The sequence below is a fragment of the Sphaerodactylus townsendi genome, linkage group LG02, assembly GCF_021028975.2.
Source record: "Sphaerodactylus townsendi isolate TG3544 linkage group LG02, MPM_Stown_v2.3, whole genome shotgun sequence".
Classification (NCBI taxonomy): Eukaryota; Metazoa; Chordata; class Lepidosauria; order Squamata; family Sphaerodactylidae; genus Sphaerodactylus; species Sphaerodactylus townsendi.
Genome location: NC_059426.1, coordinates 100,946,016 through 100,969,507, shown reverse-complemented (window position 1 = coordinate 100,969,507; position 23,492 = coordinate 100,946,016). Strand labels below are relative to the sequence as shown.

Here is a 23,492-nt window from a genome sequence, read left to right as displayed (position 1 = left end):
AATACGACAAATCTCCCAGACCTGATTTGATTCCTGTTTGATGTTTGATTGAAGTTTACAAAGCCCATGGTGACTGGTGGGCACCTATTCTGGTCAAACAATTAAATCTGGCTAATAATACAGGTATTATACCAAACTCCTGAACAAACGCCCATATTATGCCAGTCTTTAAGAAAGGCGATCCCCATGATCCTGCCAACTATAGACCTATTAGTTTATTGTCAATAACTGGGAAACTCTACGCAAGATATTTGTTAAATTGCTTGCAAGCCTGGATACAAGAACACAATATCATGGATCATTGACAAATTGTATTCAGGAAGGGTTTTACAATACTTGATCATTGTATGCTACTTAATGTGCTTATGTCCAAATATAAGATTCAGGGTAACACCAACATCTACCTGGCTGTTTTAGATCTTAAAGGTGCCTTTGATTTGGTAAATAGAACTCTCCTTTGGGATAAATTAAGACTTTTGAGCATTGATCAAAAACTCTTAACATTAATAAGATGCCTCCATTACAAAGCAACTTGTCAAATAAAATGTACATCTATTGGTAAACTTACCATCAACATTCCAATAAATACTGGTGTAAAACAAGAATGCATATTGGCACCGACCTTGTTTAATTTATTTTTAATGATTTAGCACTTAAGCTCAGAGAGTCTAGGTTGCACTGCTTAATAATGGGTAATGTTGCTGTACCAATTTTGCTATATGCAGATGATGTGATCTTACTATCTAGGTCTAAAGTTGGCTTAAATTGCATATTATTGAAATGCAATACATATTGGGGGAAAAAATTCCCTGAGCTTAAATTTGGAAAAAACAAAAATTTGGAAAAAACAAAAATTTCCAACAGATATCAACTTTATAAGTAGTCCCTAAATGGAATCCCTATAGAACAGGTTAAAAAATTGAAATATTTAGGAGGTTTTTTTCATCAAAATACCCATTGGACAACACAGAGAAATGCGTCAATCAAGACATTTAATACTTCAGTTTTGGCGTTATTATGTTGTTGTTGTCTTTTTACAAAAGGTCATTCTTTTATCCCCACCACGTTGAAGTTTATAATGCTAAAATAACACAGCAGATATTGTATGGGTCACCATTGTGGATAAATGAATGGAATAGCAAGGTGGAAAGGGTACAATCTTGGTTTTTATATAAAAAATTTGGAGTGCCTTATAGTGTCCCTTATGCTGTTTTATGCTAAAAGGCTGGTCTCCACTTACTAGAAACTAGGGAGTGGCTCCAGTCTTTTAAATACTGGGCTAAACTTTGCTTTAATATGGATGAGAGTAGTTAACTTATATAATTCTTCCTGAGCTGCAGAAAACAAAGTGGTTGGAATCTATCATTCAAAAATTGCATTGTTTGGGTTTAGATTTTGAAATGTTATTAATGATAACACCAAGGGAAATATTAACCCACATAAGAATGCGTCTTCTTGATCAGAAACAGCAATGGCTCTATAGTCATGCAAACGCATCCTGTTCACCATTATATCACGGAATTACTATTAAACTGGGTCATATAGCATATTATCTTAGTTTACTGACTGACCCTAAACAGAGATGGGTTTTTGCTAGGGCTAGGTGAAATGTTTACCCTTCGGCTCTGCACTATGGCAGATGTAATAAAACATCATATTCTAATAGAATCTGTAATGTATGTAAAACAACCATTGAAACTTTGGAACATATTTTGATTGTCAGAAGCATGATGTGTTTAGGAAGGACTGCTTTCTATTAGCTAAACCTATTTATAATATTAAGTCAAGAATGGTACAAATACTTACTTGTAATGATTTTGAAGTTTTACAAAGTATTGTGAAATTTTTGATGTTAGTTCTAGAGAAGTGATTGTTCTTATATCCTCCTCATGAAGTATGCCTATTAAGGGTTAATTGACTGACTGAGGGCCTTTCCCCACTTACCTTAAGCCCCGCGCTACTCTCCTCAAGTAGTGCGGGGTCCCCCTGCACTCCCCATGACAGCGGTGGCGACAGCGCAGCCGCCCCGACGCTGACGCTGTCGTGCCCCCTCAGCGCGCGGCATCCCTGGCGCTGGAGAAAACGGCGCCTTTTGATGACCCCGCACAGAGCGTGGGTCATGGGGAGTGGGGACGCCCGGGCATGCGCCAGGGATGCCGCGCACAGAGAACAGCGTGCGGCATAGGGGGGATCCTTGTGAGTGGGGAAACGCCCTGACTTGACTGCCTGACTGACTGGCATTGTAAGTCATTTTGAGGCGGCTAATAAATGTTTCAAATAAATAAATAAAACACAAATCTTGGTCTGGGAGCAAAATGTCAAGAATATTGTCATACTAGTGCTGGAATTGTCTGGAAAGTAATTATGACTATCAGAAACTGGTGCACATACTGTTTTTTGTATTCATGCTACTCTTTCTCACAAACTCCATGTAGTTTGGATAGATCTGATTGGCCACAATTGCTCTACCTATAATAAGTGAATTATAAATTAATTGTGGATTGCAGAGAAGACAATTTAGGTAAGTCAGTAACAAGAAACTATAATAATAGGATATTATCATAGTTTATTGGTAATAAAGAGCGCATTACTAACAAAATTATTCTATATTTAGAGGCAGATGTTTTGGGATTTTATTCTGCTTGCAAAATATTAGAAATTGCAAAAGATCACATTCCAGGAAACAACAGCCCATTCGACCATCCAAGGTTTTTGATAAGGGGTACAAAATGCATCTTTGCTCCTAAATTGCCTTGAATGCCTCTGGAGACTCCTCCTTTGGGGAATATTCATCGTTATACAATGGTGCAGGGATTTTTGTAGGCACAGAACAACTTGTTCATGGCTGCTGAGCAAACAAAAGTCCCTGGTAGAGATGGTTTGAATCAGATTTATTTTTATATATAATTTCAAGGCAATTTTAATTCTGGTGCTACACATTAGATCTTGTTATTGTGATTTAGAAACACAAAGGCCATTTTTGCATGGCGGCAGAAGCGGCTGTCCATTGGCATAATTAATGCCAGTGGAGGTGTAACCCCCATGCCCAGAATGGGTTGGCCCAGAATGGGTTGACCCAGTAAGGGGTGGAGACTCGGAGCAGCAGAGAGGCTGAAAGAGCTCTTTTGCAGAAGAACAAGGCTACCAGACTTGGACCTTGATTTCTATAAGCCCTTAACACCTTGTTAAGGTAATTTCAATATTGTTGGGAATTACTGGGAAGGTAGTTGTTGTTTTGCTGTGTTGTAAATGTTGGAGTTTATTGTTTCAGGGTTTCTTTGTGGTTTGTAATGGGTGAGAGGCTTCTCCTGGAGACCTTTCATCATGGTTGTGTAAATCCTGTTCATCAAAGCCCTTGGAGTTCTCTTCAGGAGCCAGCCAACTCTTGCAAAAAAAGAAGAATTTGGACTCAAGTGGCAATATCAGTAGACTGTAAAATAGAAGGACTTGAAAATGCAACCCCTGAACAGGACCTTTGAATTGTAAATGCTAAATGCTGATGTTTTAAAAGTGTTAATTTGGTAAAGAAAAGTAAAACCATCTTTGGTTAGTTTGTAAAAAATTGTTGTTGCAACTCATTCCAAGTACTCGCCCCACAGAACCCACAAGCTGAGGGTTACTTAAAATGGCTACTAACGTGGGGCTTGGAAGTGAGGATTGCAAAATATAAATCTCGCTTCTTGGTAAATGGAAGTGTGCAGCAAGTTGGGGTTTCGATCCCCATAAAACTGTTTTGGTTAGCGTGAGTTCAAGAGATGTTGCTGTGTTAATTTGAAGCACATGATTTTCCTGTTTGGCAGTTGCATGAAGGAAGGGATTCCAGTTGCAATCCCCATCCCTTCTGCAAAACTAATTCGGCTGAATAGCAACATTTGCTGGAAAGTTTTGCAAACTTCCAGTGCAGCTAAGTTTGAAATAACAGTTGGAAATCCGTGCAAGGGAAATACCACGTTCTGCCTTCAGATGCCCCAAATGTGGTTCCTCCAAGTACAGGAATCTCTGGGGAAATCCATTTCACATGCAATGATTTCTCAAGAGTTGCATTGTAATTCACTTCGTCGATCGCACAGAATTTTAGTGGGGGAGAATGTAACCCCATGCCCAGAAATGGGTTGGCTCCAGAAATGGGCTTTCGACCGCAGTAAGGGGTGGAGACTCGGAGCAGCAGAGAGGCTGAAAGAGCTCTTTTGCAGCCAAGAACAAGGCTACCAGACTCCTCGACCTTGATTTCTATAAGCCCCCTTAACACCTTGTTAAGCGTAATTTCAATATTGTTGGGAACTACTGGGAAGCTGTAGTTGCGTTGTTTTCGCTGTGGTTAGTAAAATGCTGGAGTTTTCTATTGTTTCCAGGGTTTCCTTTTGTGGTTGTAATGGGTGAGAGTTCCTCCTGGAGACCTTCTTATCATGTTTCAACCCGTTCATCAGGCCCCTTGGAGTTCTTCTGGTGGAGCCAGCCAACTTTTGCAAAGAAGAATTTGGACTTGGCAATATCAGTAAACTGTAAATAGAAGGACTTGAAATGCAACCTGAACAGGACCTTGAATTGTAACGTTAAATGTTGATGTTTTAAAAGTGTTAATTGTAAAGAAAAGTAAACCATTTTGTTGTTTAAAAATTGTTGTTGCAACTCATTCCAAATACTGCCCCACAGAACCCACAAGCTGAGGTTACAGAGGCACAAGACCATTCGCACAGTCTTGTGCAGGCGGCACTGAAGCTGCTGTGCACTGCAGTCCACATGGAGTCGCCTCTGGTCTGCATGTGTTGTTTACCTTGTTTTCCCTCTGAGGCTCCAGAGGGAGGAAGTGACATGCCATCGCTGCCCTCTGACCCACCGGGGGTGGAGGGCAGTGTGGGCATGTCCCTTCTCCCTTCAGAACCTCAGAGGGAAGACAAGAGTAAACAACACATGCAAGCAGGCAGCTCCTGAAAGCAGCGCTCTCCTGCTGGTGCCCTTCGCACTGTGCCGGCGGGAAGATGTCGTGGGGAGGGTGAGCACAACATTGCTGTGCTGGAGCAGCAGTAGCTGCACGAACAGCGCCCCAGGGATGGTGTTTTTACCATCCCTAGGGCACTGTTTTTGGCCTGTGCAGAACCTGCCTACAGTTCCTTTCCTTCAGGATTATTTCTGCAACAGATTATTTCAGTTTTAATTTAACAATTGTTTCACATGAAAGCTGAACCAAACCTGAATTTTTAGTCACTGAATTTTTTAGTTTTCCTTTAAACTATAAAATAAGGAAAGCATGTACTGGAGGTAAACATATATTTTTTCTGTGTTGCTTAGGAGAAGACGCCAATGGACCTTTATTTGAAAATATATCAAATACTGATTCAGAACATCCTGGTAATTCTGAGGTAAGAGCCAACTGCATACACACCTTACATTATAAAAACATTACTTTTATACTGAAGAAAAAGGAAGGAATAACTTTGAAAAAGAATCATAAATCTTAATCATGAACCAAACTTTAGTTATGTATTCTCTCTTAATTAGTTTTATTATGAATAAGTGATACATGACTAGCGTGCTGGTTGTTCTTTTTGTGATAAGGCAAAGGCTGGATGGGATGATGCTTGAGCCACTGCACTGCCATTTGTGGTGCAAAGTGAAAGTGCACCTGCCTGTGCTCACTTGGGGTACCAGCTTCACTACCAAATACCTTTGTGAGAGCTTCATGGTCAGATCAGATGTACGTATACATCTATACATACTGCCCTGATCTTCCTGGAGTTTATTATGAAATCACATGCACAGTGTGTACGCATGACATCCAATTAGTAATTTTAATTCCAACATCATTTTCAAAAGTGGAACTGGTAAACTAAGTGGAAGAGGCAGTCAAGTGTGTTCTTTCTGCCAAATAAGTGCAGAGCAGAGAGATCAGCAAAACTGCCATCCAGTCTTTCTCAGTGTTGCTTTACAAGCAAAATGGACTCTTACAAGCAAAATGTATTACCCCAATTTATATGACTTTCCTCTGAGTGGGAAAGAAGATTTGCAGGACCCTACTCCTAGACTTAAATATCCCAATTAAATTACAATAGTTTTTTTAAAAAATATTTTCTTATGAATAGTAGTGTCAGAATGAAACTATCCTGTTGAAAAACAAATTAAGTGTGAATATACAGCAATCTTGGGTGTACATTCTATTTAGGAACATTTCTGAAATTCTCCTTATGTAAATTTCATGCCAGTCTCCATAGGGGCCTCAATTACTTGCCCATGATTATAAATTAGCAACTGTAGGCTATTGTTCAGTTTCGATTGTTAGACATTGCAAAGATCTCTGTGCATATGCAGCTCTTCTTTTCTGCCATTCATTTACATTCATTTTTTTCTCCCTGCAGTGAAACCATGCACATGAACAATAAGGCTTCACTGTTCTTGGTCCATAACTTCCCACTTTCCCTGACCTGGAGCAAAGTGTCCTTTAGAGCCAGCATGGTATAGTGGTGTAATGGTGTAGTGGTTGAGACCAGGTGGATTCTAATCTGGAGAGCCAGGTTTGATTCCCAACTCCTCACCTGAGTGGCAGAGGCTTATTTGATGAACCAGATAAGTTTCTGCGCTCCTACATTTGTGCTGGGTGACCTTGGGCTAGTCACAGTTCTTTGGAACTCTCTCAGGTGTCTGTTATGGAGAAAGTAAGGGAAAGGAGCTTGTAGGCCACCTTGAGTCTCCTTATAGGAGAGAAAGGTGGGATATAAATCCAAATTCTTCTTCTTTAACAGAGTATAATGTCAGTTTTATTTGAGCAAGTACTAGGTATATTTTAGCAAATACTCCATACTATGGAAAATTTCACCTGCCTTTTTCCACATAGTAAGCTTTTATTAAAGGGGACATGACATTTTTTATCTCCAGGCCTGTTGGGAACCCTATCTGCAGTAGAAAGCCAGAGTACCCTTTACTTCACTCATTGACTTCTCAAGTGTTGGTTTGGAGCCTCCCTTTGCAACACTTGTGCAGTGTGACACCTCGGAGCCCTTTATTCCATTTTTGCTATCATTGTCAGAGCTATAGTTATGTATTTAATATTAGTATTTACATCTTAATTATTACATGCATGTCATTTTTGGGGTGGGATGGAGGGCATACAGAAATTATGTGGCTCTTTTGGTTGATGGAATTACGACTGAGGCTGTTCATGACTCACAGAGCCAGTACCAGCATTTTAGGTTTAATTTTATTATATAGGGATTGCTTTTATTGTTGACCTGCCTAAGGCACAATGTTTATGGAAAATTGGCTTAGCCTTTCTTGTGTTTCTTATACCATTATTCAAACAAACTGTTTCCTTTTGTGTGCATTATTCAGCAGGTATTTTCAAGAATAATAAAAGAACTCAAATAAAACTGCACAATCACTCATGCTCATGGTTTAACTTCAAAAGGGGAAATGAAAAAGACATGAATGGGAGGGTCTGTGTATGCACAAGCTCTAAAATTAACTATAAAAACTCCCAAAGAAAATGGAATACATAAGAAGGAGGCATAGGCTGAAGACTAATCAAATGGAACTGGCAGAATTTGTCCACCCGAATTTCAGGGGCTTTTAGATTCTCATCAGACTTATGACAGACCCTGCTTTTATGGGTAGATCTGTTTAATTCACAGTGCTCATCAAAGTTAATGTTATTCATTTTTCTGTAAGAATGAACATAAAGTGTTAGAAGGCAAATGTCATACTTTTAACTTCTTAGATTTGTTAAATTTGTTGGTAAAACAAATTAATTGAAGATCTCCGAAAATGGCACATTTTGCCTGATGCTGGTCCTTCAATGTAATGTGTTTATTAAGAATAAAAGGCTGCTTTGTTTGTAATCATTAGAGCATTTTGTATTTAAACAGCTGAAATATTTGACCTTAGAGTAGACAAGTTGCTAGGAATTAAGCATTTAAAAAACAATATTCCGAAATGCTAGCATTGGTAGACCAATTTCTCCTGTATTTTGGATAATGTACTTGCTATTTTCAGTGGATCCCAATTTATGTTCATTAATTACTTAAATTATTCTTAATGTGATTTTTTAAATAATCTACTATACAATTGGAGATGATGACACAGCAGCATTCATGGGCAAATGATCTAGTGTGTGATCACTATAGAAAGAATGAACCCAAGTAAGAACCAAAGTACACCATCAAGAAAATCATGTGGTTGGCTCTTGGATTTCAGGCCACGAGTAGGGGGGTTACCATGCTTGGATTCTTCCCTATTTTGAAGGCTGCATTCTTATAGAAAACCAGTATGTCTAGCCTTGTCCCGTGCAATGTAGTTTTTTTAGTTGTAGGGAAATATATGGATGGAAGAGGCAGAAACATCCACCTCCTCAACTTCATCTGAATGCGATGGTCCAAGAAAAAAGCAGCTTGTGATTGTCCTGGTTTTGTGTTCAGCTTCAAGTTGGCCTTTAAATACAAGTGAAATGATTGGCTATTTAATATGTTTGTGACTCAGATTAACAAATGGGAGGGATTGAAATATTGAGAGATCTGTTCTCATCTTTTGGAAAATGTGGTGATTGAATCTGACTGAATTAAAACAATGTGGGTAGTTTACACTGCAATCCTAAGGAGAGTTACTCCAGTCTAAACCTATTCATTTCAGTTGGTTTATACTGGAAAAACTTTTTCTAGGATTGTGTTGCAAATATATAAATTATATATTGGGGTGCTGTGTGGTTTCCGGGCTGTATGGCCGTGTTCTAATAGCATTTTCTCCTGACGTTTCCCCTGCATCTGTGGCTGGCATCTTCGAAGGATCATCTGAAGATGCTAGCCACAGATACAGGTGAAACATCAGGAGAAAATGCTGCTATAACACTGCCATACAGCCTGGAAACCACACAACACTCCAGTGATTCCGGCTGTGAAAGCCTTCAACAATAAATTATATATTGTTTCAAAGTCACAGCTTAGAAAAAAACTTGTAGTGCTCAAAATGATTTGTATGACTTTTAAGAGATTTTGGTTTCTTTTTTTGCCTATGAATTACTGTGAACAATTGTTTTGAATTATGTGAATTCCAGCTAGACCATCATAAAGTTACTTGGAATTTGAATCTATGGGTCAAAAGACATATTAAAATGAAGATATACAGAGAAAAATCAAGGTACTAATGTAATTGTCTTTCAGAAAAAAAATGTTTGAATCAACTCAGATCTTATCTGAGCTTGCATCAGAAGTTATATAAGTGATTTGTAGTGAAAAACCACCAACAGTCTACTGAGCTTATCTGAAAGTAAAATTTACTTCACATTTCAAAATAGTAATATATTTATATTTGTTATAATGAGAGGCAGTGTGGTATAGTGGTTTGCTGGACTAGGACCTATGAAATCCAGGTTCAAATCCCCACTCACACTGTGGATGCTTGCTAGTCACACACTGTTAGCCCAGACCTTGACTAGTATTTGGAAGGGAGACCTGCAAGGAATACCAGGGTTGTGACATGGTGGCAGGCAGTGACAAACCACCTCTGAATATCTCTTGCATTGAAAATTCTATGGGATTGCCATAATTCAGCTTTGACTTGACAACAACAACAAAAATGTTATATTCTGCCTTTCTGAATGTTAATAAAATAACAATGTACAAGTATAAAATACACTAACAGCCTAATCTAGAGCCCCTGGCGGCTGGAGACTTTACCGCTGCAGTGCCACCTTGCTGCCTTCAGAAAACTTTCCAGTGGTACGGAAAGACAGGAAAACCCACAAAACCCCCAAAAAACATGCCTTAAGGCTCTCTGTAGTCTAGGACCAGGGCTGTAGCACAATTAGCCACAAACCTGGCACAATTAGCTGAAAACTTGGGGTGGAAGCTGACTAATGTCGGCTCCAACCCGAGGAATGTTCTGGCCTCCTATCCCTTCCTCCACAGACATCCAGTAAAGACATTAGTGCAGCTCTGTGGTGGCCTGAACTTCCAGCTGTGCAGCCTCTGCCAGCATGGGTGCCCCTTACACCAGCAGAGGGGGCAAACGTGTCGGGCCATCCCTGTGCTGCCTCCTCAAGAAGATTTACTCCTTGCCTCCCTTGGTTGAGCCGGAGACAATAAAAAAATAGATAAAGTTACCTCACAAAAATTTCAGTCATCTTCTCTTCAAGGAACAGCAACATTTATATCCATAGGTACAATAAGTTTGCCCTTTAAAATAAAACAGTCTTCGTGATAGTGTAAATTTTTCATATATTCGTGGGGAAAAAGAATAATTTAAAGAAGATTTATGACTTCAATTCTGTTTTTAAGGAGTAAACTTGAATCCAGTGTAATTAATTTGAGGCTCAAAACTTCACTGCTATGTTATCACTGATACACTGAAATATTGATAAATTGATATTTTTAATAAACTCCAATGTATTTTCCTAAAATAAATGTATATTCTTTTAATCATGTTATTGCTAATTCTTATTCAAAATTATCACAGAACACATAATGCTTATGTTCATAACTTTTCATGTGACACTTTAATTCTCAACCTTGGATGTCAGTATTGTTATGCATTGTGATGTTGCATTGCCTTAGCTGATGATACAACTAATTTGGGGGCCCTCTTTTTTTCTAACACATTACTTGTCATGCCAAATTCACTGTCTTCATGATGCACCTACTGGATTTTTGATTTACATGGTAAAATGGTTTTGTTGAGAAAGCTGCCCAATCATAATGCTGAAAGCGTTAGTTTAGCTAATCAAAATATTGTATCATAAAATTTATGGAAAAGCTGCCTTTTGTGCCTGGAGTGGGGATCAGCTCAGCCGGGAGTCGATGACATAGACACAGTACTAGAAAGAATCAGGCCACAACTTTATTGATTACAGGTTCCTCAGGTCTTGACACAGCCTAGGCTAGTCACAGTGGGTGCACCTGACAGCCTGCAACTGTCAACAATCCTCCCAACATGTCTTTTGGGAAAACCAAGGAAAGAGTGCTATCATTATGTATGGAAATGCCAGAAGTCATAGTTCCTGTCCCTCAGCAGCCTCATGGGACATAGCCAATCCATTGGATGTTATGCACTTTGTCCCACAGAACCACTTAAAGTAAGGTGACCAGACGTCCCGCTTTTGGCGGGACAGTCCCACCTTAAACCAATTCGTCCCATGTCCAGCGGGGTTTTTTAACTGTCCTGATTTTTGGAAGGCTGCCGCACTGCCTTCTGGGGCGCTCCCCTTTTCCTGCCAGGGAGCGCCCCAGAAGGCAGTGCAGCAGCCTTCCGCGCTGCCACACTGCCTTCTGGGGCGCTCTTGGTTCACCACCCTGTCACAGGGTGGGAAACAGGAGAGCACCCCAGAAGGCAGTGCGGCAGCCTCCCGCGCACGCAGCCGCAGGAGCGCACTGCCTTTTGGGGCAGTCCCCAGTTTCCCACCCTGTGACAGGGGCGCTCCCCGGTTTTCTGCCCTCCCGCGCTGCTGCACTGCCTTCTGGGGCGCTCCCGAAACCGGGGAGCGCCCGTGTCCCGGTTTAAAAAGGTGAAAATCTGGTCACCTTAACTTAAAGGGACCCTGCTTAGGTCAGCACCCTGCACATCCTGTATTATGTTCCCCAGCCAGTGCCTAAATACCAGCTGCCAGTTGTGATAGTTATACTCTTTTTAACAGTACAATCAAACATACTTAACATGTACTTTTTTGATGTGTGAAAACCTCAGGGCCTATTAACCAGTCACAGCCTTCAGTAAAATTCATGCTTGGCCCTGTTGACCCACAAGCCTTTGTGAAGTTAGCAAAGAATAATAAACAACAGCAAAATAAAAAAATTGAAAACATTGGGAAGAATTTTTGGGTTATTGCTGGCAGAAGTCTACAAATGGCCAGCATACCTGTACCTGTAATCCCTTCCTTTTCAACATGAGTGGTGGGCCAGATTGAAATCCGCTGCCCTCAGTTCCATCGACCCCACCCTCTCCTAGTGAAGTGGCTGGACTTTACAAGTGGGACAGCAGAAAGCTGTCCAAGAGCCACATGGCTAAGAGTAAAATCTTGGCACTCCTGCCCAGAGCTATTTTATCCCCCCCTTCCACCCAGGCACAAATGATTCTCCAGTTTAAGGCTGGGAGTTAGAATTCTCACACTTTAAAACTGTCCTAAAACTTTTATTGGATTAAAAATCCATCACAACCATTTTTTTTTGCTACTGCAAAAACAGAAATCTGGAATACTGTTGAAGGTTATGTTTTGAAATTAGTGTTTCTAAATATTTGAAAATATATGGGGAATAATCTACCATGTAAATCATATATCTCTATGACATTAGCTTTCACATCTTATCCAAGGAAGTAAAAATGATAAAGGGTTTTATTTATTTGTTTGTGTTAATATTTTTCCTTGGGAATTAATGTCAACATGACTCACAAAAGCTTTAAAACAAAGTGAAGACCATGCCTCATGATTGCTGCTTATTTTTTACTTAAAGAAAACAGCATTCTGCTGCTTTTTCCTCAGTACTAACAACATTATATCTTTCCCATGATGCCACTGGCAGGGCCTAAGTACCACTGAGACTACATTACTCATCTCTGACCTTCAAGGGGTAAGCAGCAAGCAGTGGTAGCAGCTATGCATCCCTGCATGATTGATGTTTCCTCTTCCTTTATCCCCCAAAGCAGCAAAATGGGAAAGAGAGAGTGAGAGGAAAAATAATTTTCCAGTTTTCCTAAGGTAATTTGAGTTGTCATATCTAGATTTGAAAACAACAGACAATTCAGAAAGAGATCCAAGGCAAAATTCAAAAAATAAAAGCCACATGATACTTTTAATTGGACTAATCAGAAATTACACAAAACAAAATGCAACCTTTAAAGGTCTCCAGAATCCTTAATCAGATTGGATGTTGAGGGAATGTATTTTTCAGGCCATGATATAGAGACCTTTATGTATGCATCCAGTGTGTTGTATGGATCTCTGTTGTTATAACTCTTTTAACAAAAGGATTGACTTTTTAAATAAGGGATGGTTGAAAAGAGATCACTGCTTTTCCAAACCATTCAATCTATTATGCGTTAAATTAGATATCCTCCCATAAAACCATTAGAAGGACTGTGGCAGCAAAAACATGGTACTGCAGAGTAGAAACTAGCAACCTGTACAGAGTTGAAAACTGGAAAGTTGTTTCCACCTTATTGTGTGCTGTGGAAAGAATCCATACTCTGTGTTTGATCCTTTTCTGCTGTTCTTAACAGAATTTTTGGCTTATTTCCTAATGACATAATCATCTAGTTCAGTTTGAGTCACATGCTATTTCTGAATAAACAAACTACTAATAGACTATTCCCACTACATAGGAATAAGCCTCTTTTACGTTATTAACAAGGAATAACATGGGTCAATTGGAAAACTGCAAAACAAATATAATATGCCTTCATTCACTCTCAGTTATTAAAGGCAGGATAACTGTTTAACTTACTCAGGGCCTTTTCTGCACAAGCCATTTACATAATTTTCAGCCTACTAATGAAACATTTTCTCTGTGGGCTTATGCCCATTTTCCCCCCATTTGGTCTTGAAAATGTTTCCAAGTACCTTAGCCTTGTTTTTGAAAACACTTTTATTACATTGTTTTTCAAGGAAATGTTTCCAAACCAGCTTCCCGCGCAGTGCAGACATGTCTGAAATATTTTCTTTCCCACTGAAAAACCTGGCCATTTTTCATGCCAATGTGTTATTGACAAACTTTCCCCTTGACACCTGGTCCACCATGTTTCACATCACTCATCCCACCCCACCTCCCTAGTCTTGATTTTCATTATTTCATGTGAGATTTTTTTGTGCTGTTTTGGGTGAATCAACAAAGCACCAATTAAACAGAGATGCAGATCATTGAAGCAATGCATCAACAAAGAGTTGTTTCAATGAATAAGGAAAAAAACCCATTTTTTTAGAACCTCGCAGTGGCCATGAAACATTTGGAGAAGGTAAGTGCAAACAAACATTGTGGTAAAGGAAGGGGGGGATTGAAAACATTTGGGAAACGTTCTAAGTGACTTGTTCGGAAAAGGCCTACATTGCTCTGTTTCAGTTATTGCATAGTTAGTCCCTTCAGAACCTTAGGGTGGAGCTCTGAAGCAGTCTCCCTTCCCAGTTTCCTATCAAAATATCCTTAGAAATGAAACTGACTACTTACTTGACATGCTTGCTTTCACTGGGTATTGATGTTGCTAATATATTTTCTGTTGAAATGGAGTTTTCTATTTAAGACTTCTGGTTTACTGTTTTTATAAAATAACAAAAGATATTTGTTAAATAGAAACTGTTGTAACTGCCTTCATTTTCCACATTTTTATTATTTCAATACTTGATAGAATGATGGTGAAATGTTTGTGTTGTCAGCATGAACATATTTGGGACTATGATATGCATGATTTTACTTTGCATTACATTTTGTATGGCAACATATCATAGTTTAAAAGTATATAACTTCTTCATTTTAAAAGCCAATATGCAGAGGACTTCATGTTCAAGCAATCTGTTGTGACATAGCTTTGTTGAAGGAAATTGAGATGTAACGGTTGTGAACATGGTCCCTTGATCATGTAGAGTTCATTGACATTTTGCTTTCACTTGATTTTACTATGGAAATATTTTTGATTTCATAGGAACCCTATATTGCAGGGACCACTGGAGTCCTCAGCTTATACAAGAACAAACAGTCTTTAAAAAAAAATGCTGATCACAACTCTTTCACTTTTCTTTATGAAACCTATTGAGAGCCATTGACAAAAGATACCATCAAGGATATAGGTAAGGGGGGGTTTCTCAGGTTCAACCCCCCCCCCATTACATGTCCGAAGCTCAGCCCCCCATTTGTGGTTCTTTTGTATTTTTAATTTTTTTTGTTTTTGGCCTGCAGGGGGTGCAGTTTTTAGGCTAGCAGCACCAGAATTTCAAGGATTTGTTGGGAAACTCTTCTGATGATACTACCCAGGTTTGGTGAGGTTTGGTTCAGGGAGTCCAAAGCTATGGACCCCCAAATGGTTGCCCAATCCCCATTGTTTCCAATGGAAGCTAATAGTAGATGGGGCTACCCTTTTGAGCATCCATAACTTTGGACCCCCTGAACATAACTTCACCAAACCTGGGTGGTATCATCAGGAGAATCTGATGAAGATACATTGAAAGTTTAGGCTGCTAGCTTAACAATTGCACCCCTGTCAGCAGGCACCCCCAAATTTCCCCAGATTCTCCTTTTAAATCCACCCTCTTCAGCATGGATAGGGAGAATCTGAGGTCCCCAGTTTAAACATTGAAAGTGATGCTGTTTCAGGGTGGGGGATAATCCACCCTAAAACAGCATCACTTTCAATGTTGTTTTAACTGGGGACCCCAGATTCTCCCTATAAGGTAGATTTAAAAGGAGAATTTGGCCTCCCTAGTTTAAAGTGATGCTGTTTGGGGGTGGATTCCAGTATCACAGCAGCCACCCATGGGGGGGGACCCAGATTTTGCCCTCTGGGTCTGAAGGTTTCCCATAGCCATGCCTCTGCCTGTGAGGGATCACAGACAGCAAAATAGGAGCCTAGCTCGGTGAGGGGGGGGCAGGGCAGGGGAGTCTGCCATCCCTGGCCTCAGCTGCTTTTATGAGCCAGGGGGAGGGGCCTGGGGAGGCATGGCCATGCCCCCAGGGGTGGGTGGGGGCATGGCCCCTCCGACCCCCCCTCAAGAAAAATCTATACCTACATCACTGGATAACATCTGTACCTACGCAACTCTGCAGTTGATTTCCTAGCCCTGCAGTAGATCATTTACTGGAGTCTTGATCTCTGAGGCACACAGTTAAAATTGGTGGCTCATTCTTCCTATATCCAAATGGCTTTCTCTTTCAATTGGTAACAAGACAATTTGTATCTTCTTTTCACTTTTAGAGCAGGACTAGTAATATTGCTTCCTAAACCTTACCCACAGAGTCATCCAGGTCTTACAGATTAAACTGTGTTTTAGGTCTTACAGATTAAACTGTGTTTTTAAAGTAATGACATTTTTAAAAGTCTGTCTGCTTTATCAGTTATAGAGGCTGCCTAAGGGAATCATGGTTTATCCTCACTAGAAATTATTGCCCATGTGTTGATACAGAAAGATAGAATCAATTCTGCACAAGTTGTAATAAAATAGATGTGACTTTCAAGGGGTTCAATAGCATGCTACAGCACACAATTAGAATTATTCCACTGGTGTTTTGTTCTAACTGTGATGTAGATATTGAACCCAGCAACTAATATCACATTAGGCTGTTTTCTTCATTTTGCATTTTATTAAACATATTTTCAATAGAAGTAACTAAAAAGATCTCATGAACATCACTTGTAAAATTTTGCATCATTTAAGCTTGCATCGTACTATTTACATATCCAACTAAATCCAACATTCGTAGAAGTGCTTCACTCTGGCTAGGTTAATTTCTTTGCAGCTAGCTAGTTTTACTAGGATTGCATGCTTTCTGCCCATAGTGGTGATGGCAGGGGTAGAAATCAGAATTATGCTCCAAGGGAACCCAAGTTTTGTGCAGGAGAGATGAAATTGCACAAACTACAAGCATTGATTGCATTCAGACTTCATGACAAACTGAGACTGGGCAGGAGCATAGGGTTTTTGTGGTGCTTATAAACTTCCCCACTTTTCCACCTCCTTCCACATCTAAAACTTAATTTAGAATCTCCAGATCTGACCACAGTGTCTGAGTTCAGACGCTGGGAATATTGTTTACTCTCCAAAAGCAGGAATTTAAATTCTAGCTTAGAATCTCAGTTCGTGGGGAGTAAACACTCTTCAATTTGCCCAATTGTTGCATTTGAATAGTTTTCTTATAGTTTTTCACATATGCTGAATAGTTTTTCACATATGCTGGAAATAGTAAAAAAATTAAGTCAATTTTGTTTTCCTACTAGAGCTTTTTCAGTAAACATTTTTTAGTCAGTGAAACCATGGCTAGTATTTATTTTCCTCTTCCACATCATTGGTGGCTAGCCTTCTGTTTGTTTTGGATTTAAAGAATAACGAGGGAGTAAAGTGCTAAAAAAATTGTACTTAAACTATTTAGTTTTTAAGATACAGATGGCTAAAATGTTAATTTTCATACATCAAGTAAGGGGAACCCTGAGTTTGATTCTAATCATAGTATGGTGAACTTTCAAGGCAGAAATTAAAGATGTGTCTTCACAGTTACTCTTAGGAGTAGGGGGCACGCACAACCATGCTCCTCATTTTGTAATCACAGCTGAAAACATGCAAAGCAGTCCCAGAAATAAGGAGTATATCATTCCTTGGAACACTGTCAACAGGATCCTTGCCAACAGCAAATGTGTATCTCCAAAAGCTGTTCCTTAGTTGTCATACAGACAGATCAGTCCCTTACTGGATTTGTACACAGGCTAATATCCCAGCTGTCTTCAGAGCTGTCTTTGTGTGGAGAACATAACATGTGGCTTGGAGTGTCTGCATATTTGACTGCAGTTTCCTGTCAATGATTTCCATGAAATCAGTAGCACATTTTTTAGCCACTGGAATAATGATACTTGATCCCAAGTTTCTATGAATGTATATTGGATGTCTCTTGAATCACACTTCTTTGTAAATATATTTCTTGATGTCATTAGAACATGCCTCATGGAAAAGATTTTTAATGTCTAATGTGCTAACTCATATTAGCACAGTTCTTTGAATATGTGCTGTTGATTCTGGCAGATTTAAAATTGCCAGTGATGGCCCTTATTAGCAGAAAAAATGGTTTCTATGTCATTGCTTCAAATAATTACAGGCTTAGTTTTTGGGATGGTGGGCGTTCGCATGCTAACTCCCTGTTGGTTGTTCTAGAATACTGGAAGGAGATTCAATCTGTTCCTGAAGCGACGTCTCAGGGTAAACCATTGACTAATTATGCTGCTAATGGCTTGGATGGCTGCAGTGATTACAAGCTTCACTGTGTGATGTCTGTAGCTAATTGGAAACAAGATTTACAGTTAGATTAAAAACTCCCACAACAAAAGGGAAGCCAGTGTGGTGTAGTGGTTAAAAGTGTCAGACTAGAATCTGGGACACATGCTGGAATCTCCATGCGTGCCATGGAAGCTCACTGGTTGAGTTTGAGCCAGTCGCACTCTTTCAGCCTAACCTACCTGTGACAATAAAACGGAGCAGAGGAGTTTGATGTAAATAGTTTTGGGTCGCAATTGGGGAGAAAGCAAGGTACACATTAATTAAATACTGAGAATTTTAATGGAAAAAGGAAATGAACTCTCTTTTGTCTGCCTCTTAAACAGACCCCAAAATAATTAAAACTTTAAAAAGAATGTCATGCATTAAGATAGGTACGATATACAGTGATAACCTAAAAATGATTGGGAGGTAGAATTTTGTAGCCTTTGAAAATTAAACTGACTGACAATGAAGTCCTAAGCAGGATTATTGCCTTCTGAATTTATTTAGGCCTATAAACTTAAAAGGAAGTAACTGCATTTAGGATTGCACCGTAATTCTGAAAAAAAAGTATCAAACTGCAGAAAATATGTATAATTATGTGGACGCCATGTTGCAAATGGGGCTACTGCGTGCTAGTTACACACTCTTGCACAATTGTTCTATTTGTATGCATGAAGATTTGAGCCTTCAGATAAAGCCAAGTTAACACCCACCCCTCTCCAAGCAATTTCAGCTTTTTCCAGGGTTGTTTTTTGGGGGGCTGAAAAAAAAGACTGTCTAAGCACAGCTGAACAGCCAAAGCCTTAAAAAGCCAAAAAGTGTTTTGGACTTTTGAACAATCTCTCTCTGATGCCTGTAAAGCATCCAGGCTTCAGAGGCAGCAGGGCAGCCAGTAGAGCTACACGTAGGGGTTGGGTGACCCAATTCCTTTCACGCAGCTCTTCAACACTGCCACTTAAGTAGGCTTCAGAGACAGTGGGACAACCAGGAGAGCTGCGTGAAGGAATCAGGATACTCAAGTGGGCTTCAGAAGCAGCAGGGCAGCCCACGGATCTGCATGCAAGGGTGTAACCCGTAGAAATGACAGACATGTAGATTGATTGCTTAATATTTAAGCTGATTTGACTTTTCTATTTTGTCTTACACAATCTTATCAAACCACTACTTTAGGCTGACCAGCCGTCCCGCTTTTGGCGGGATCCTTATCACGCTCTTCAGGTACTCAATTTGTCCCGCATTCCATGGGTCTTCCGCCACAACCCCGATTTTTGGGAGGCTGCTGCACTGCCTTCTGGGCGCAAGGCAGTGCGGCAGCCTCCTGTGCGCCCGGCCGCAGGAGCTCATTACCCCCCCCCCCCCCCACCCCCCCCCCCCCCCCCCCCCCCCCCCCCCCACCCCCCCCCCCCCCCACCCCCCCCCCCCCCCACCCCCCCCCCCCCCCACCCCCCCCCCCCCCCACCCCCCCCCCCCCCCACCCCCCCCCCCCCCCACCCCCCCCCCCCCCCACCCCCCCCCCCCCCCACCCCCCCCCCCCCCCACCCCCCCCCCCCCCCACCCCCCCCCCCCCCCACCCCCCCCCCCCCCCACCCCCCCCCCCCCCCACCCCCCCCCCCCCCCACCCCCCCCCCCCCCCACCCCCCCCCCCCCCCACCCCCCCCCCCCCCCACCCCCCCCCCCCCCCACCCCCCCCCCCCCCCACCCCCCCCCCCCCCCACCCCCCCCCCCCCCCACCCCCCCCCCCCCCCACCCCCCCCCCCCCCCACCCCCCCCCCCCCCCACCCCCCCCCCCCCCCACCCCCCCCCCCCCCCACCCCCCCCCCCCCCCACCCCCCCCCCCCCCCACCCCCCCCCCCCCCCACCCCCCCCCCCCCCCACCCCCCCCCCCCCCCACCCCCCCCCCCCCCCACCCCCCCCCCCCCCCACCCCCCCCCCCCCCCACCCCCCCCCCCCCCCACCCCCCCCCCCCCCCACCCCCCCCCCCCCCCACCCCCCCCCCCCCCCACCCCCCCCCCCCCCCACCCCCCCCCCCCCCCACCCCCCCCCCCCCCCACCCCCCCCCCCCCCCACCCCCCCCCCCCCCCACCCCCCCCCCCCCCCACCCCCCCCCCCCCCCACCCCCCCCCCCCCCCACCCCCCCCCCCCCCCACCCCCCCCCCCCCCCACCCCCCCCCCCCCCCACCCCCCCCCCCCCCCACCCCCCCCCCCCCCCACCCCCCCCCCCCCCCACCCCCCCCCCCCCCCACCCCCCCCCCCCCCCACCCCCCCCCCCCCCCACCCCCCCCCCCCCCCACCCCCCCCCCCCCCCACCCCCCCCCCCCCCCACCCCCCCCCCCCCCCACCCCCCCCCCCCCCCACCCCCCCCCCCCCCCACCCCCCCCCCCCCCCACCCCCCCCCCCCCCCACCCCCCCCCCCCCCCACCCCCCCCCCCCCCCACCCCCCCCCCCCCCCACCCCCCCCCCCCCCCACCCCCCCCCCCCCCCACCCCCCCCCCCCCCCACCCCCCCCCCCCCCCACCCCCCCCCCCCCCCACCCCCCCCCCCCCCCACCCCCCCCCCCCCCCACCCCCCCCCCCCCCCACCCCCCCCCCCCCCCACCCCCCCCCCCCCCCACCCCCCCCCCCCCCCACCCCCCCCCCCCCCCACCCCCCCCCCCCCCCACCCCCCCCCCCCCCCACCCCCCCCCCCCCCCACCCCCCCCCCCCCCCACCCCCCCCCCCCCCCACCCCCCCCCCCCCCCACCCCCCCCCCCCCCCACCCCCCCCCCCCCCCACCCCCCCCCCCCCCCACCCCCCCCCCCCCCCACCCCCCCCCCCCCCCACCCCCCCCCCCCCCCACCCCCCCCCCCCCCCACCCCCCCCCCCCCCCACCCCCCCCCCCCCCCACCCCCCCCCCCCCCCACCCCCCCCCCCCCCCACCCCCCCCCCCCCCCACCCCCCCCCCCCCCCACCCCCCCCCCCCCCCACCCCCCCCCCCCCCCACCCCCCCCCCCCCCCACCCCCCCCCCCCCCCACCCCCCCCCCCCCCCACCCCCCCCCCCCCCCACCCCCCCCCCCCCCCACCCCCCCCCCCCCCCACCCCCCCCCCCCCCCACCCCCCCCCCCCCCCACCCCCCCCCCCCCCCACCCCCCCCCCCCCCCACCCCCCCCCCCCCCCACCCCCCCCCCCCCCCACCCCCCCCCCCCCCCACCCCCCCCCCCCCCCACCCCCCCCCCCCCCCACCCCCCCCCCCCCCCACCCCCCCCCCCCCCCACCCCCCCCCCCCCCCACCCCCCCCCCCCCCCACCCCCCCCCCCCCCCACCCCCCCCCCCCCCCACCCCCCCCCCCCCCCACCCCCCCCCCCCCCCACCCCCCCCCCCCCCCACCCCCCCCCCCCCCCACCCCCCCCCCCCCCCACCCCCCCCCCCCCCCACCCCCCCCCCCCCCCACCCCCCCCCCCCCCCACCCCCCCCCCCCCCCACCCCCCCCCCCCCCCACCCCCCCCCCCCCCCACCCCCCCCCCCCCCCACCCCCCCCCCCCCCCACCCCCCCCCCCCCCCACCCCCCCCCCCCCCCACCCCCCCCCCCCCCCACCCCCCCCCCCCCCCACCCCCCCCCCCCCCCACCCCCCCCCCCCCCCACCCCCCCCCCCCCCCACCCCCCCCCCCCCCCACCCCCCCCCCCCCCCACCCCCCCCCCCCCCCACCCCCCCCCCCCCCCACCCCCCCCCCCCCCCACCCCCCCCCCCCCCCACCCCCCCCCCCCCCCACCCCCCCCCCCCCCCACCCCCCCCCCCCCCCACCCCCCCCCCCCCCCACCCCCCCCCCCCCCCACCCCCCCCCCCCCCCACCCCCCCCCCCCCCCACCCCCCCCCCCCCCCACCCCCCCCCCCCCCCACCCCCCCCCCCCCCCACCCCCCCCCCCCCCCACCCCCCCCCCCCCCCACCCCCCCCCCCCCCCACCCCCCCCCCCCCCCACCCCCCCCCCCCCCCACCCCCCCCCCCCCCCACCCCCCCCCCCCCCCACCCCCCCCCCCCCCCACCCCCCCCCCCCCCCACCCCCCCCCCCCCCCACCCCCCCCCCCCCCCACCCCCCCCCCCCCCCACCCCCCCCCCCCCCCACCCCCCCCCCCCCCCACCCCCCCCCCCCCCCACCCCCCCCCCCCCCCACCCCCCCCCCCCCCCACCCCCCCCCCCCCCCACCCCCCCCCCCCCCCACCCCCCCCCCCCCCCACCCCCCCCCCCCCCCACCCCCCCCCCCCCCCACCCCCCCCCCCCCCCACCCCCCCCCCCCCCCACCCCCCCCCCCCCCCACCCCCCCCCCCCCCCACCCCCCCCCCCCCCCACCCCCCCCCCCCCCCACCCCCCCCCCCCCCCACCCCCCCCCCCCCCCACCCCCCCCCCCCCCCACCCCCCCCCCCCCCCACCCCCCCCCCCCCCCACCCCCCCCCCCCCCCACCCCCCCCCCCCCCCACCCCCCCCCCCCCCCACCCCCCCCCCCCCCCACCCCCCCCCCCCCCCACCCCCCCCCCCCCCCACCCCCCCCCCCCCCCACCCCCCCCCCCCCCCACCCCCCCCCCCCCCCACCCCCCCCCCCCCCCACCCCCCCCCCCCCCCACCCCCCCCCCCCCCCACCCCCCCCCCCCCCCACCCCCCCCCCCCCCCACCCCCCCCCCCCCCCACCCCCCCCCCCCCCCACCCCCCCCCCCCCCCACCCCCCCCCCCCCCCACCCCCCCCCCCCCCCACCCCCCCCCCCCCCCACCCCCCCCCCCCCCCACCCCCCCCCCCCCCCACCCCCCCCCCCCCCCACCCCCCCCCCCCCCCACCCCCCCCCCCCCCCACCCCCCCCCCCCCCCACCCCCCCCCCCCCCCACCCCCCCCCCCCCCCACCCCCCCCCCCCCCCACCCCCCCCCCCCCCCACCCCCCCCCCCCCCCACCCCCCCCCCCCCCCACCCCCCCCCCCCCCCACCCCCCCCCCCCCCCACCCCCCCCCCCCCCCACCCCCCCCCCCCCCCACCCCCCCCCCCCCCCACCCCCCCCCCCCCCCACCCCCCCCCCCCCCCACCCCCCCCCCCCCCCACCCCCCCCCCCCCCCACCCCCCCCCCCCCCCACCCCCCCCCCCCCCCACCCCCCCCCCCCCCCACCCCCCCCCCCCCCCACCCCCCCCCCCCCCCACCCCCCCCCCCCCCCACCCCCCCCCCCCCCCACCCCCCCCCCCCCCCACCCCCCCCCCCCCCCACCCCCCCCCCCCCCCACCCCCCCCCCCCCCCACCCCCCCCCCCCCCCACCCCCCCCCCCCCCCACCCCCCCCCCCCCCCACCCCCCCCCCCCCCCACCCCCCCCCCCCCCCACCCCCCCCCCCCCCCACCCCCCCCCCCCCCCACCCCCCCCCCCCCCCACCCCCCCCCCCCCCCACCCCCCCCCCCCCCCACCCCCCCCCCCCCCCACCCCCCCCCCCCCCCACCCCCCCCCCCCCCCACCCCCCCCCCCCCCCACCCCCCCCCCCCCCCACCCCCCCCCCCCCCCACCCCCCCCCCCCCCCACCCCCCCCCCCCCCCACCCCCCCCCCCCCCCACCCCCCCCCCCCCCCACC

The 23,492-nt window shown here is 49.5% G+C and overlaps 1 protein-coding gene across 1 annotated transcript in view; it reads left to right on the top strand.

The window, feature by feature from the left end:
* ANO5 (anoctamin 5) overlaps window positions 1-23,492 on the top strand; it is an 82,001-nt gene that overhangs the window by 19,930 nt on the left and 38,579 nt on the right. The window contains exons 2-3 of the mRNA XM_048484587.1: window positions 5,290-5,360; window positions 12,495-12,542. Of these exons, the coding sequence (XP_048340544.1) occupies window positions 5,290-5,360; window positions 12,495-12,542 (119 nt within the window). The remainder of the gene's footprint in view (window positions 1-5,289; window positions 5,361-12,494; window positions 12,543-23,492) is intronic.